The following is a 17,187-nucleotide window of genomic DNA, read 5'->3' on the forward strand; positions in this document are numbered from 1 at the left end:
CTGATCCCATAGAGATAACAGCAGTATACAGATAGAGCTGGAGGGGAGGTGTATAACTACTATATATCCTGATCCCATAGAGATAACAGCCGTATACAGATAGAGCTGGAGGGGAGGTGTATAACTAATATATATACTGATCTCAGAGAAAGCAGCAGTATACAGATAGAGCTGGAGAGGAGGTGTATAACTACTATATGTCCTGATCCCATAGAGATACAGCAGTATACAGATATCGCTGGAGGGGAGGTGTATAACTACTATATGTCCTGATCCCATAGAGATAGCAGCAGCAATATACAGATAGAGCTGGAGGGGAGGTGTATAACTAATATATACGCTGATCCCATAGAGATAGCAGCAGTATACAGATAGAGCTGGAGGGGAGGGGTATAACTACTTTATATATATCCTGATCCCATAGAGATACAGCAGTATACAGATATCGCTGGAGGGGAGGTGTATAACTACTATATATCCTGATCACATAGAGATAGCAGCAGCAGTATACAGATCGAGCTGGAGGGTGAGGGGTCTGGAAGCTGCCAGGGGGGGATCTGGTAGGTGATGATCTCATTCTGTAGTTTACAGGAAGTCAGCTGACCCAGGACTGACCACTTCCTCTGACACATTAAGCACTGTGATTTTCTGTTGGTCAGGCTGGTGATCACATGACCCAGTTACAGTAACAAAACACATGGAGGCAGCTGTACTGGAACAAAGCAGATGGCGCTGTAGGACTAGTGATGGGGAGTGTGCAGGATATGGGCAGTGCAGAGTGCTTCCTTAACATTATACACAGCACGAACGTATACTCACATGGCGCTGTCTATAGTGGGTTTGACTGTCGGAGAAGGGAGATTGGCCTCCACAATGTCATTGAATCCAGAGTTACCCACATTTTTGGCCAGCTGAGAAGACAACAAGAGGTTAAAATAAAATGATCTGACGTTTGGCCGTCTACAGCTCTAAACCCTTCAGAATTTCACCCAATAGTAGTGATGTCACCATCCGGCTTCCAAGATAACTTTTCGATTTTTTTCAGTATTTTTAAAGATACTACTTTGGACACTGATTTTTTATTTTTTATTTTTTTAGAAAATATTCTAAATGACTAATATAAAGGGGACCTGTTTTTAGGGTATAAAGTAAGGACCTGGCTGTACAGGGCTGGTGAGTGTGAATCCGTACAGACCCCTCATTATATTATTGACCCCCATAGCGCAGAGATATCAGAGTTACAAAAGATATGCAAATTCGGCTTTGGAGTCAACAGGGAGAGGTAAATATTACAGAATAGAGGCGGGGATTACAGGGGAGAGGCGGGGATTACAGGGGAGAGGCGGAGATTACAGGGGAGAGGCAGAGATTACAGGGAAGAGGGATTACAGGGGAGAGGAGGAGATTACAGGGGAGAGGAGGGGATTACAGGGGATAGGAGGGGATTACAGGGGAGAGGAGGGGATTACAGGGGAGAGGAGGGAATTACAGGGGAGAGGAGGGGATTACAGGGGAGAGGAGGGGATTACAGGGGAGAGGAGGGGATTACAGGGGAGAGGAGGGGATTACAGGGGAGAGGAAGGGATTACAGGGGAGAAGAAGGGATTACAGGAGAGGAGAAGGGATTACAGGGGAGAGGAGAAGGGATTACAGGGGAGAGGAGAAGGGATTACAGGGGAGAGGCGGAGATTACAGGGGAGAGGCGGGAATTACAGGGGAGAGGCGGGGATTACAGGGGAGAGGCGGGGATTACAGGGGAGAGGCGGGGATTACAGGGGAGAGGAGGGGATTACAGGGGAGAGGAGGGGATTACAGGGGAGAGGAGGGGATTACAGGGGAGAGGAGGGGATTACAGGGGAGAGGAGGGGGTTACAGGGGAGAGGAGGGGGTTACAGGGGAGAGGAGGGGGTTACAGGGGAGAGGAGGGGATTACAGGGGAGAGGTGGGGATTACAGGGGAGAGGTGGGGATTACAGGGGAGAGGTGGGGATTACAGGGGAGAGGTGGGTATTACAGGGGAGAGGTGGGGATTACAGGGGAGAGGTGGGGATTACAGGGGAGAGGCGGGGATTACAGGGGAGAGGATTACAGGGGAGAGGCGGGGATTACAGGGGAGAGGATTACAGGGGAGAGGAGGGGACTACAGGGGAGAGGTTGAAACTACAGGGGAGAGGTGGAGATTACAGGGGAGAGGCGGGGATTACAGGGAGAGGCGGGGATTACAGGGGAGAGGCGCAGATTACAGGGGAGGGGAGGGGATTACAGGGGAGGGGAGGGGATTACAGGGGAGGGGAGGGGATTACAGGGGAGAGGAGGGGATTACAGGGGAGAGGAGGGGATTACAGGGGAGAGGAGGGGATTACAGGGGAGAGGAGGGGATTACAGGGGAGAGGAGGGGATTACAGGGGAGTGGAGGGGATTACATTACAATCTAGTGGTGAATCAAGGGGCAGAGGAGATGACCAGTGCATGCAGAGGAGGGGCTAATTCATGAAGGGGTGGAGCTGTGCTTTAAAGGGAACCAATCATCAGATTTTACCCTATATAATGCTTGGCAAAGCGTTATATAGGGTAAAATTGTTGTCCTCACCATCCCCGGGGGATGCTCCTGCCCCCAGGGATGGTGAAGATATGAAGTTATAAACTAGTCACCGCCGCCGCTGTAAGTAGTCACCTGGGCGGGGAGCTCTTCTCCCCTACTCCCGTTCTTCGGCCGGCAGCGACACCCCCTCCGCTTGATTGATGTGCCGCGTCATCGCTCTGCTCAGTCTGTTCAGTGAGCGGAACAATGACGCGGCCCATCAATCAAGCGGAGGGGGCGTCGCTGCCGGCCGAAGAACGGGAGTAGGGGAGAAGAGCTCCCCGCCCAGGTGACTACTTACGGCGGCGGCGGTGACTAGATTATAACTTCATATCTTCATCATCCCTGGGGGCAGGAGCGTCCCCCAGGAATGGTGAGGACAACAATTTTACCCTATATAACGCTTTACCAAGCATTATATAGGGTAAAATCTGATGATTGGTTCCCTTTAAATACTATTTTGCACATCTTTTTAAACACTGATATCTCTGGGCTATAGGGGTCAATTACCTAATAAGAGATATGTACAGAGTTAGGGTCACCCTATACGGCCATGACCTCACTGAATACCCTTAATACCCTCTATAAGATTTTGTTGTATTTGCTAACAGCAGAATATTGGGTGCTGCACCAGACGGGAAGAAAAATACTTCTTTAAATGAACAATTAGATTTCAAGGGGATCTATAAGAATTCGGGAACATGTTTCCTCTTACCAGGAGCTCGGAGGTGCCCAGCTTGTCCAGGGCGAGGGACTGAATCCGGGAGTGATGTACGCCGAGTTCTCTATGGACCCCGGAACATTCGATACAGGTCAGGATCCCCAGATTTATAGACAACCACGTTGGATCTGAGGAGTAAATAGAAATAATAGGTCAATAATGCGCCTGTAACCGAGCGTCTACTCCTCAGGACTATTTCATGGCACCACGTATATCTAAGGTATTTCAACTTCCATCACTTACGATTTTCCACCATGGTTTCCATTAAAGAGGTGCTCCAGGGAAATATATATATTTATAGAAAAAAGCTCCTAAGCCACCACACTACCTGGATATGCTCCCTGTAAACCATCCTGCCTGATATATATGGCTCCTGTGGCCCCTGTTGTCTTCTCTGCCAGCCAGCTCACTCTCTTGGAGCAGCCCCCACCCACCTGTTCTGAGCAGCAGAGAGGGGTTCGGTGTCTGATTGGCTGCGGCTGCAAACAGCTCCAAGTTCTCAGCACTAAAGAAAACATGACTCAGTGCAGGGCAGAAACCACATGGTCTGTGTCTCTCAGGAGGGTGGGGGCTGCTTTCAGAGAGGGATTTGGACAGAGACAGAGTAGATGGCTGGATGATGTCATTACCTCACTTCATGCATGTAAGTGACAACCAAAGAGGGGAAACTGTTCTATATAGCTATTTAGACAATTAAATAGGCTGATCAGAGGGAAAGGATGGGCTATGGGTTTAGTTCCCCGGAGTACCCCTTTAAACTGCTGAATTAAACAGCGCCTAAACCGGGATTCAGTAAAGAAAAGTATACTATACAATATATATATTTCTTGCTTTGTATTAACATGGAAAAAACACTTTTCACTTTGAAAGCCTTGAGCGCTGCAGCTTACTATTGGGATATGCAACAGGCCTTGACCGGGGCCACCACCCACACAAAGAGCTTGATGTGCTGCTCTACAAGTTTGTTTTTGCCTATATATATATATATATATATATATATATATATATATACACACACACATATATATATTTTATTTATGTATAAGTCAATCTATGATGCATCAGTCATAACTTTATTAAGGCGATAGACCCCAGGGAGTCCCTCGGCTCTATACGACGTCTCACCTGGCGCCCCACAGTCGCAGCACACACTGTTCCCCGGCATTCTCCGGATATCCTCGATGATGGCTTTGGTGAGATCTTCTATACTGTTCTCCTCACTGGGACGAGCTTCATGGAAGGCCATGTTCAGAGCCTCCTGCTTGCTGTTCGTTAGCACAGAGATCCACCTGTAACATAATATAATATTGGTTATAGGTAGAGTTCTTCCAGAGACCAGCACGAGGACAAGACCTCCTCAGTTTACACTGCTGGAGGCCCCAACTGGTGGATCTCATGGGATTTCCATGCCATGGTGGAGGCAACGATGTGTATGACGATAGGTAACCAGACGTGGACAACCAACTTTACCAATTTGAGGACAAGTTGGCCAATTTCTGGAGAAGAGCCCGCTGTTGGGTGACCTCTGGGAGATATTTATGTGTACAGGGATATAGATTCACGCTCACCCCTGGTGAGAAGAAAGAACGTCCTATGGTCGGCTGCCGCTCCCTTGGTGTTGGGCCACAGAGGGCCCACTGGTTGTACTTCATAGAGCAGCTAAACAGCAATGGTGTCAAGTATAAGGTTCCATTTTTTAAATTCCGATAACAGATAACAGGATAAGGAAGCTGGACGTCAGCTGCTAGAGGATGCAAGGTCGCTGCCCCAAGTGTGGCCCCAGCATCGTAAATGGCGGCCCCGATGACAGGCACCAGGGATACAGGCAGAGGGGAGGCTGGTGGACATAGCAGAGCTGAATATGACATAGCAGAGCAGCAGGATCATTTGATGACACTTAGGTTCAGTGGTGCCAGTCTGGGTTATGCACAGGAGGGTCAACAAAGACTTAAAGGGGTACTCCGCTGCTCAGTGTTTGGAACAAACTGTTCCGAACGCTGGAGCCGAGAGCTCGTGGCATCATAGTCCTGCCTCTTCATGACGTCAAGTCCCGCCCCCTCAATGCAAGTCTATGGGAGGGGGCGTCATGCCTCCTCCCATTGACTTGCATTGAGGGGGTGGGGTGTGATGTCATGAAGTTTGTTCCAAACACTGAGCTGCGGAGTAACCCTTTAAGGGTCAGGCAGAGGAGTGTCAGGGGGATATACAAGGGTCAGGCAGAGGAGTGTCAGGGGGATATACAAGGGTCAGGCAGAGGAGTGTCAGGGGGATATACAAGGGTCAGGCAGAGGAGTGTCAGGGGGATATACAAGGGTCAGGCAGAGGAGTGTCAGCGGGATATACAAGGGTCAGGCAGAGGAGTGTCAGCGGGATATACAAGGGTCAGGCAGAGGAGTGTCAGGGGGATATACAAGGGTCAGGCAGAGGAGTGTCAGCGGGATATACAAGGGTAAGGCAGAGGAGTGTCAGCGGGATATACAAGGGTCAGGCAGAGGAGTGTCAGCGGGATATACAAGGGTCAGGCAGAGGAGTGTCAGCGGGAAATACAAGGGTCAGGCAGAGGAGTGTCAGGGGGATATACAAGGGTCAGGCAGAGGAGTGTCAGCGGGATATACAAGGGTCAGGCAGAGGAGTGTCAGGGGGATATACAAGGGTCAGGCAGAGGAGTGTCAGCGGGATATACAAGGGTCAGGCAGAGGAGTGTCAGCGGGATATACAAGGGTCAGGCAGAGGAGTGTCAGGGGGATATACAAGGGTCAGGCAGGAGTGTCAGCGGGAAATACAAGGGTCAGGCAGAGGAGTGTCAGGGGGATATACAAGGGTCAGGAAGAGGCAACATTAGGTAACCGGCACAAGTCAAACACAGGATAACAGGACAGTAACATACATCTTCACCATGGCAGAACCACAATATTGCTTAGGCACAGGTGACTGCGCTAGGAGCCCTAAATAGGTAGTTCTAGGCAGTGATAGGTGAAGGACACACTTGAGGAGGCCCTTTAAAGGGGTTATCAGATCTGACTTCTCCCAAAAACACCACCACACCTGTCCTCAAGTAGTGTGTGGTATTGTAGCTCAGTTCTATGGAAGTGAATGGAGCCAAGTTGTAATACCACACACAACCTGGGAACAGGTATGGTGCTGTTTTTTTTTTTTTTTTTTTGAAGAAATGAGTTCCGAGTTTTTAAAGAATACTCTACTACTTCTGTATCTATAGGATAGATACCCCTCCGCGATCTCCAGAGGGGGCCCCGCCTCTCACTGTGCACGGATTGGTTTGTCGGCACACACTTCATGCACCATCTATGGAACGCCGAGATACCCGAGTACAGCAATCGTGTATCTTTCGAGCTCCCACAGAGAATGAATGGAGCGCGTGCCGATACCCCGCTCCATGCGCAGGGAGAGCCGGGGCCTTATTCTGGTGTCTGTAAATACAATCCACTAAGAAAGAAATGCCAGCGTACACCTCTACTTACGCAATACACTCCTGGTCGTCCTCAGCCAAGAAATGGTACGTCCGGTTATCTGGAAGGAAGAACATTGGATGTTTTATCTATTACAGAAGCCTATTACATATTCTCTATAACAACGCAAAGTTATGTGTGCCGACACAGTGGGGGCCATCGGTCCCGACACAGTGGGGGCCATCGGTCCCGACACAGTGGGGGCCATCGGTCCCGACACAGTGGGGGCCATCGGTCCCGACACAGTGGGGGCCATCGGTCCCGACACAGTGGGGGCCATCGGTCCCGACACAGTGGGGGCCATCGGTCCCGACACAGTGGGGGCCATCGGTCCCGACACAGTGGGGGCCATCGGTCCCGACACAGTGGGGGCCATCGGTCCCGACACAGTGGGGGCCATCGGTCCCGACACAGTGGGGGCCATCGGTCCCGACACAGTGGGGGCCATCGGTCCCGACACAGTGGGGGCCATCGGTCCCGACACAGTGGGGGCCATCGGTCCCGACACAGTGGGGGCCATCGGTCCCGACACAGTGGGGGCCATCGGTCCCGACACAGTGGGGGCCATCGGTCCCGACACAGTGGGGGCCATCGGTCCCGACACAGTGGGGGCCATCGGTCCCGACACAGTGGGGGCCATCGGTCCCGACACAGTGGGGGCCATCGGTCCCGACACAGTGGGGGCCATCGGTCCCGACACAGTGGGGGCCATCGGTCCCGACACAGTGGGGGCCATCGGTCCCGACACAGTGGGGGCCATCGGTCCCGACACAGTGGGGGCCATCGGTCCCGACACAGTGGGGGCCATCGCTCCCGACACAGTGCGGCCATCGCTCCCGACACAGTGCGGCCATCGCTCCCGACACAGTGCGGCCATCGCTCCCGACACAGTGCGGCCATCGCTCCCGACACAGTGCGGCCATCGCTCCCGACACAGTGCGGCCATCGCTCCCGACACAGTGCGGCCATCGCTCCCGACACAGTGCGGCCATCGCTCCCGACACAGTGCGGCCATCGCTCCCGACACAGTGCGGCCATCGCTCCCGACACAGTGCGGCCATCGCTCCCGACACAGTGCGGCCATCGCTCCCGACACAGTGCGGCCATCGGTCCCGACACAGTGCGGCCATCGGTCCCGACACAGTGCGGCCATCGGTCCCGACACAGTGCGGCCATCGGTCCCGACACAGTGCGGCCATCGGTCCCGACACAGTGCGGCCATCGGTCCCGACACAGTGCGGCCATCGGTCCCGACACAGTGCGGCCATCGGTCCCCACACAGTGCGGTCATCGGTCCCCACACAGTGCGGTCATCGGTCCCCACACAGTGTGGTCACTACGGTTCTCACAGACATGCTGACACATTGTGCTGCCATCGCTGTTTTTCCTTAGGTGACAAAAGGAAGCGTCAGCTTGTGGGTTGTCACATGTTCACTGACGGTTCTGTCTGTCTTTGTCCCCACAACAATAGGATCTAGAAGAACACTACTAATAGTTACATTGTATATAAGAGGAGTTAATCAGCTTAAAGGGGTCAAAGGATAGGGAATAAGATGTCTGATCAGCGGGGTCCTGCCGCTGGGGACCCCTGCTGCACCCGGCATTCGTTTACAGCTTCAGGTGCAGCGCAGGAGGCCTGTGACATCACGGCCACACTCACTCAATGCAAGTCTATGGGAGGGGGCATGACGGCCGTCACGCCCCCTCCCATAGACTTGCATTGAGGGGGGCGTGGCTGTGACATTACGAGCCTCCGCCCCACATCGCCAGTCATCCGACATGAAGCAAAGTTTGCTCAGTGAACCGGATGTCTGGGGTGCTGCAGCGGCGGGACCCCGTGATCAGACATCTTATCCCCTATCCTTTGGATAGGGGATAAGATGTCTAGGGGCAGAGTACCCCCTTTAAACAGTATTAATAAAAATTGTAATCTCTGGCCGCAGTGGTGTCCTGCCTCATAGGATGTAAGTGACAGACGCTTTTCAGCAGCCAACACTCGCCATCAATGGTGGACATCGCGCCAATGTCCACCATGGACCCTTTAGATGCCACAATTAATTCTGATCATGGCAACTAAAGGGGTAAAATTAAGGTGTTGGTAGATTTAGGATGCTGATCGGAGACCCCACGCAGTGTGACAGGCTAAAATCGCATCCTGAGGACTGCTACTTACTGCAGCAAGATCGTGGCCCATCTAATATGCTCTGCCTCAGGCAGACTGTACTAGTAGCGCACAGATTTCACTGTACACTCCTATTCTATGGCCCAGCATTGGACAGTGAATGCCATCAAATGATCGCTTACAATAGTCTCCTACGGGGACTTAAAGGGGTACTCCGCAGAAAAACATCTTATAGGAGCTACAGTCGCCACGTCCCCTCCATTCATGTCTATGGGAGGAGGCGTGACAGCTAGGTAACTAGCTGTTACGCCCCCTCCAATAGACATGAATGGGGACGTGGCGTGACATCACGAACACGGAAGCTCCGATCTTTCGTGTCCCGGAAGCCGCCGCTGCTGGCCTGGTGGCGGAACCCCAGTCATCAGACATCTTACGTTTTTCGGCAGAGTACCCATTTAAAAAGTGTAAAATATACTTTTTAATTACGGTATATAAAATGAAATCCCATTTAACAAACAAAAAAAACAAACATAAAAACAAACAAACATAAAAACCCATGCAGAATTGTATGAACAATTAAAATAGAAATGTTTATGATCCCGTATGGTGTAAACATATTAAAATACCAGATGCCAGAATTACTGATTTTTGGTCATATCATATATATCCTTTAAAAAAAAATTATGAAAAGTGATCAAAAAGTCCTATCAAAACAAATAATAAAAACTACAGAAAATGACCCTCATACAGCCCTGTAGATGAAAAAATAAAAAATGTATAGGGGTCAGAATTCAGCTATTATAAACTTTATTTTTTATTTTTTATAGTACAATAGAAAAGCATGTAAAGGAGGAAACAAGGAGGTTGGCTGCGACCTGAAGGGGTTAAGAATAAGCTTTTATGTACATATGTGAAATTATACCAGAAACTCTTATTTAACTCTATAATTGTCCACACTTTATGGTGTTTTGTACAATGAGCGATGTCTGTGAGGAATGATATAAAGCCAACGAGCAGTTCACAATAAGAACAGACACATCGAGTATAGGAGGAGGAGACCTACGGGAGATCAGGTCGAAGCATTTCTTGTCCTCCATATTGGGCTTCACTTGGCACGTCAGCAGATTTAGTTTGGCCGGTTGCCGATTTGGCTGCAAACAGGAGAGAAAATTATCATACAACCTCATTGTATAAAAAATTAATCAGTAATGTTAATGGGACATTTTGCCCAGTGTCAGCAAATGTTACATAGTATTGTCTTTGCAGCCTCCCCCTTCCCCAGTGCCCAATGGAGCCCCCCGGCATCTCCACTATACAGTGCCCAATGGAGTCCCCGGCATCTCTCTCCACCAGTGCCCGATGGGGCCCCCAGCATCTCTCTACACCAGTCCCCGATGGGGCCCCTGGCATCTCCCCTATACAGTGTCCAATAGAGGCCCCCCGGCATCTCTCTCTACCAGTGCCCGATGGAGTCCCCGGCATCTCTCTCCACCAGTGCCCGATGGGGCCCCCAGCATCTCTCTACACCAGTTCCCCATGGGGCCCCTGGCATATCTCTCCACCAGTGCCCAATGGCGTCCCCTGTATCTCTCTACACCAGTGCCCGATGGAGCCCCCGGTATCTCTGTCATACAGTTCCCAATGGAGCCCCCAAAATCTCCCTCATACAGTGCCCAATGGAGCCCCCGGCATCTCTCTCCACCAGTGCCCGATGGGGCCCCCGGCATCTCTCTCCACCAGTGCCCGATGGGGCCCCCGGCATCTCTCCCCAAGAGTGCCCGATGGAGCCCGTGGCATCTCTCCCCAAGAGTGCCCGATGGAGCCCGTGGCATCTCTCCCCACCAGTGCCCGATGGAGCCCGCGGCATCTCTCTACACCAGTGCCCGATGGAGCTCCCAGCATCTCTCTACATCAGTGCCCGATGGAGCCCCCGGCATCTCTCTACACCAGTGCCCGATGGAGCCCCTGGCATCTCTCTACACCAGTGCCTGATGGAGCCCCTGGCATCTCTCTACACCAGTTGCAGGATGGAGTCCCCGGCATCTTTCTCTACCAGTGCCCGATGGAGTCCCCGGCATCTCCCTCAAAGTGCCCAATGGAGCCCCATGGCTTATTTAGTCTATTAATACTGCAAGTATTTATGTAGCGACAGACTGAAATTTTTGAAACATAATTGAAAATTTAGCTCTTTCTTATACAAGTAAAGAGCTGAGATTAGGAGCATTCTCTTAAAGGGAGAGTTACCTGTATAAAAGACACCTGTCCACAGACGCAATCAATCCATTAATTCCAAACTCTCCACCATGGCCAAGACAAAAGAGCTATCCAAGGATGTAAGGGACAAGATTGTAGACCTAGACAAGAGTGGAATAGGCTACAAGAAACCAATTGTTTTCTTGGTGACTATGGTCCCAGCTGCCTTGAGATCACTGACCAGATCCTCCCGTGTAGTGTTGGGCTGATTCCTCACCGTTCTCATGATCACTAAAACTCCATGAGGTGAGATCTTACATGGAGCCCTCGACAGAGAGAGATGGACAGATATTTTGTGTTTCCTCCATTTGTGAATATTGGCACCAACTCTTGTAAACTTCATCCTGAGCTTCTTGGCGATGATCTTGTAGCCCATTTCAGCCTTGTGTCTACAATCTCGTCCCTTACATCCTTGGACAGCTCTCTGCTCTTGCCCATGGTGAAGAGTTTGGAATCTGTTTGATTGATTCTGTGGACAGGTGTCTTTTATCCAGGTAACTCTTCCTTTAAGAGAGTGCTCCTAATCTCAGCTCTCTACCTCTATAAAAGACACCTAGGAGCCAGAAACCCTACTGACTGATAGGTGGTCAAATACTTGTTTCACGGAGTAAAATGCAAATCAATTCATAGCTTATGTGTTTTTTCTGTTTCTTTTTGTTGTTATTCCGTCTCTCACAACAAACCAACCATTAAAATTATAGACGGATCAGTTATATGTCAACAAAATCTGATATTTTTCCTCAACGTATACAGGATATCTATCACAAACAATAATATCAATATAACATAACAAAATATATAATATAAAATAAACAATATATATCGTATATACTCGAGTATAAGCTGACCCAAATATAAGCCGAGGCTCCTAATTTCACTCCAAAAACCTGGGAAAAACTTAGACTCGAGTATAAGCCTATCATCGTGCCACAAACACCTATCCCCCCGTCATCATCCACCCCCCCTGTCCTCATCCATCCCCCCGTCCTCATTCATCCCCCCGTCATCATCCACTGCAACGAACACCCCCCACCGTCATCATCCATCCACGTCATCATCCACTGCCACAAACACACATCCCACCCACCCAGTCATCATCCATCCCCCCCCTGTCCTCATTCATCCCCCCCCACCCGGTCATCAACCACTGCCACAAACACCCATCCCCCCCGTCCTCATTCACTGCCACGAACACCCCCCCCTTCTGTCATCATCCATCCCCCTGTCATCATCCACTGCCACAAACACCCATCCCCCCACCCCATCATCATTCATCCCCCCCCTGTCATCATCCATCCACCCCTGTCTTCATCCCCCTCTCTTATCTATTCACCTCCCCAGTTGTAGCTCTCGGCATCGGGTCTTTTCCTGTTGCCAAGTAGCCTGGAATGGGACACGTCCGTGACGTCAGGGGCGTCCCTGCGAACATACGTCTGCTGCGCATGGCCGTCCCTTCGCGGCAGCATCCCTACTCCAGCATAACTAGTCCAGAGCCGGCCCAGAGCAGAGAAGAGAGCCTACCGGTGAAGGTGGACGGCACAGTCCAACCCCCCCACACTCCACCGGTACGCCTGAACAGATTTCACTAATTATTTTTTGAGTACAAGCCAAGGGGGTAGTTTTCAGAACTTAAAATGTGCTGAAAAACTTGGCTTATGCTCGAGTATATACGGTAATAACAAACAATATATAATAACAAACGCCATAATATAAACAATAAAATATAACAAACAATACAAAATAACAAACAATATAAAATAAACATAAAACAGTATAAAATAATAAACAATATATAATAACAATATACAATAACAAACAATATAAAACAACAGTATAAAATAATAAACAATATATAACAACAATATACAATATAAAATAAACAATATAAAACAACAGTATAAAATAATAAACAATATATAATGATATATAATAACAAACAATATATAATAATATTAAGCAGTTTGAGAATAAACAGAATCCAACCACATCAATCCCTCAGGATCACCGAACACTGCAGGGGGAGATTCATCAAATCCTGTGCGAAGGAAAAGTTGCCCAGTTGCCCATAGCAACCAATCAGATCGCTGCTTTCATTTTGCAGAGATCTTGTTAAAAATGAAAGAAGAGACCTGATTGGTTGCTATGGGCAACTTTTCTTTGCAGAGGTTTTGATAATTCTTCTCCGAAGTTCATGAAATGTTTAAAAACTCACATAAAAACAATAACTACATAGAATTTACCTTTAAATATCGTCATATTTTTAGTTTTTGTATTAATTGGTGTACGTACCGTTCCATGTGCGATGGTCAGGTAACAGTTCTTGACGGAACATTTCCTCTTCTGCCAAACCTTCCGGAGGCTGAAAATAAAGAGAGGTGATAGAATAATAAGTTCGGAACATTTTGTGCTGTGACGTCATGGCCATGCCCTTTGTGATGCCACGCCCCCTCAATGCAAGTCTATGGGAGAGGACGTGGCAGCTGCCACGCCCCCTCCCATAGACTTGCATTGAGGGGGCGTGGCATCCCCACACCCACAACCAAGCGCTCAGAACAAAATGTTTCGAACACTAGGGCAGTTGAGTACCCCTTTAAAGACTTAGTCTATGTTCCTACTCATTGCCAGGGATCTTTATTGCTCTCTTATTTACATCTAAAAGTTCTTTACATCCTTCCAGTACTTATCAGCTGCTGTATGCTCCACAGGAATTTGTGTAATTCTTTCCAGTCTGACCACAGTGCTCTCTGCTGACACCTCTGTCCATGTCAGGAACTGTCCGGAGCAGGAAAGGTTTGCTATGAGGACTTGCTCCTACTCTGGACAGTTCCTGACATGGACAGAGGTGGCAGCAGAGAGCACTGTGGTCAGACTGGAAAGAACTACACAACTACATGCGGAGCACACAGCAGCTGATAAGTACTGGAAGGATTAAGATTTTTTTTTTTTTTTTTTTTTACAAATCTGTAGAACTTCCTGCCATTTTTTTTTCCCTCTGGAGTTCCCCTTTAATTGACATCTTTTTGGAATGTGTTTCTGCCAAAATATTCTTGTATTCTGCCACACTTTGTAACTGAGGAAGCCTGTTTTTAGTCAGAAGTTTTTATGGGTGGTGGGCTCAGTGCTGAGACCACCCCCCAGTCTCTGCAAATAGTCAGAGAAAGCATGTGGCAGTGCGCTTCACCCCCTGGCTCAGCACTTATTGCAAACGATGGGCTCCAAGTTGTAATTTTTAGAGATCAGTGGGGGGGTTTGAGCACTGAGACCCCAGCCAATCAAATCTTTATTTATCCAGTGTGTCAGTTATTACTGTCCCCTTATTTCCCTCGTGTGTGTCAGTCATTAGTGGAGGTAAGTAAAACAGTTTTTTTTTCGTAAAAGAAGGACAATCCCTATTGGAAAAGGCTGACAAAAACCCAGGTGCCAGGACAAAATTCTAAGTTGCCAATACAACCTGGCGCCTGGGATTTGTCAAGCCCTGTGCTAGAGAACTATTTCTTTTATCGCTGTACCACTGTGGGTACAAATACTATGGGCGATATAGGAGAGGGGTAAACTAACGTGGGTCAATTACCGATTGGCTCAGCGTCCCGGACCACTAATTGGTAGACTAGCCCCACTGAATGTTTAGCTGGTAGTCAGAACAAACCTGTGACGCTGACTCAGCACTGCCGCACCAACCTTACACGGGTCCAATAAAAAAAAACACCAAACACATAACGTATAAACATATTTATGCGAAAAAAAAAAAAACTTCGATAGCATCGGCTGCTAAACATCAGCCTTGGACCATTACACCCCAGTGAAAAGTCACGAGCCATTAATTCACGCGACCAAGACAACTTATGTGGCCGAGGACCCGGCGGATAAGGAAACTCAATTGTCTGTAAAACAAAATGCCGCCGAGACGGCAACTGCGGCAAATGGTGACCGGGGCTAATGAAGCCGATCATGTCCATGTGATCTCCATCGAGCAGAATGTTAAAGAGGTACTCCGCCCCTGGATATCTTATCCCCTATTCAAAGGATAGGGAATAAGATGTCTGATCGCGAGGGTCCTGCCGCTGGGACCCCTCGCGATCTCTGTGCAGCACCGGGCGTTCTAAGCAGTATGTTTAGAATGCTGGGTCCATGATGTCACACCATGCCCCCTCCATTTATGTCTATGGGAGGGGGCGTGACGGCAGTCACGCCCCCTCCCATAGACATGAATAGAGGGGGCATGGTGTGACGTCACAACCCCTGCCTCGGGAACTCAGCGCTGCATGGAGATCGCGGGGGGTCCCAGTGGTGAAACCCCCTCAATCAGACATCTTATTCCCTATTCTTTGGATAGGGGATAAGATGTCTAGGAACAGAGTGCCCACTTTAAGAGAACAACATCAGACTGGAGAACGGCCGGACATGTAAAACAACTTCTGCTTCTGGTCGGAACGGGGAAGCATCTGATCACAAGTTACACATCACACGAGTCACATGGCTTCATCGATGATGAGAAAAAAAAAAAAAAAGCTTAAAACAAAAATAACAGTAGAACAACAAGAGAGCGGCCCCCTACCCGTCACTCTTCTTGAGTAAATATCCGTGTTTCTCTGTGCCGTACTGCGTGTTTCCCTGCAGCTGGTGCATACTGTACACGAGCTGCTTACTGATCGAATCCTAAAAGGGAATAATATATAGTTAAAATACAAAAAAAAAAAACACAAAAACTATATCTTCACTCATAAAACTCCCACTGTACTTTTTCCTTTTAAGTAAAAAAAAAAAAACCTTTTTATTCTCAACTATTAATTTCTGACAGAACTTAATGTTCTTTAGGGATTTGTTTCCGACAGTCATGAGCAAAAAACTAAATCTCTGGGAATAATGATTAAAGTATCTGTGCGCCTTTATAGATATATACATATATCAACCGCACTTTGCCATGACAGATGATGAGGAGAAGTGATTTGCTATTTTAACCATCTTATTATAAGGTAGGATTAAAAGGAAAAGACACAAGGGGAAGGGGGTGGGCTGTCACAGCAAAATCGGACCCAGCTCCCGATGCTGCATAAACCGAATATTGTGTACATTTTATTTAAACGTACAGAATGGCTTCCTCCATTGATCTGCCATTTTTTAAGTTTTGAGACATGAATTTGGAGATGGAAGCCAACTCTTCTTCATTTATAAACTTAATGCATCACTGAAAAGGGCCAACGTGTTTCGTACAACACACTCTTTAATCAGGGGTAGGTGGCAGCTTGTTAATAGGATGTTCTTTCAAATGTAATTTTCCTGTCAAGCTACCTGTGAGAGGTACAAAATCAATGTTGCAACAAACCCCCTATATAAAGATGGCCGGAATGTGGCTCAATGCCCGTGGGGCCCAGAGAACGCCAGCGCTGAGCACATTCTTGGCCATCCTTATATGTGGGCTGTATTCCAACATTGATTTTATACCTCTCTCAGGAAGCCATAATAGCTTATAAGGGGCCAATAAAAAGGGCCAATACATTTGAATAAAAAAACAAAAAAATAGAAAACGCGCGTCACCCCAACGCGCGTTTCGGCACGTTACAGACGAAGGCTGTAACGTGCCGAAACGCGCGTTGGGGCGACGCTGCCCCGGACCCTGCTGACTGTTTGCTGCTAATCTTATTACTGTACTGAATACTTTGATATAGGTTGGTATACACCTTGTTTAACACTTTATGCGCTGTTGCACATTTTTTGCACTGATCCCCTTATATGTAATTATGTGGGGGGGGGGGGGGGGGGGGGGGGGGTTATCATATCCCCATCCAGGCCATATCTAGTGCAATAGATCCATCATTAATTAGTGTTGACCTCCCTTTTAAGCTTTTACTGTGGTGTTCCTTTTTTTACCATATGTCAGCAGAGGTTTCGGTGCAGTGTTCTAGTGTTCCCATGTTTTGTGATTCCTCCTTTGCAATTATGTTTTTATCATTTGTTATTTAATAAAGATTATTATGATTTATTTATGAAGGACTCCATTTTTTCTATTTTTTGGTTTTTGTATGATTTAGGAGTCTAGTTTACCT

At 48.5% G+C, this 17,187-nt stretch overlaps 1 protein-coding gene across 1 annotated transcript in view; it reads right to left on the bottom strand.

Annotated features, from left to right (window-relative positions):
- The window catches only part of LOC130297087 (arf-GAP with SH3 domain, ANK repeat and PH domain-containing protein 2-like), a 167,631-nt gene that overhangs the window by 20,637 nt on the left and 129,807 nt on the right, over positions 1-17,187 (bottom strand). The window contains exons 10-16 of the mRNA XM_056549325.1: positions 15,699-15,799; positions 13,433-13,502; positions 9,954-10,041; positions 6,781-6,829; positions 4,427-4,590; positions 3,296-3,429; positions 820-911 (exon numbers count right to left, since the gene is read on the bottom strand). Coding sequence (XP_056405300.1) covers positions 820-911; positions 3,296-3,429; positions 4,427-4,590; positions 6,781-6,829; positions 9,954-10,041; positions 13,433-13,502; positions 15,699-15,799 — 698 coding nt within the window. The remainder of the gene's footprint in view (positions 1-819; positions 912-3,295; positions 3,430-4,426; positions 4,591-6,780; positions 6,830-9,953; positions 10,042-13,432; positions 13,503-15,698; positions 15,800-17,187) is intronic.

Source organism: Hyla sarda, chromosome 12 (genome assembly GCF_029499605.1).
Source record: "Hyla sarda isolate aHylSar1 chromosome 12, aHylSar1.hap1, whole genome shotgun sequence".
NCBI classification, from domain to species: domain Eukaryota; kingdom Metazoa; phylum Chordata; class Amphibia; order Anura; family Hylidae; genus Hyla; species Hyla sarda.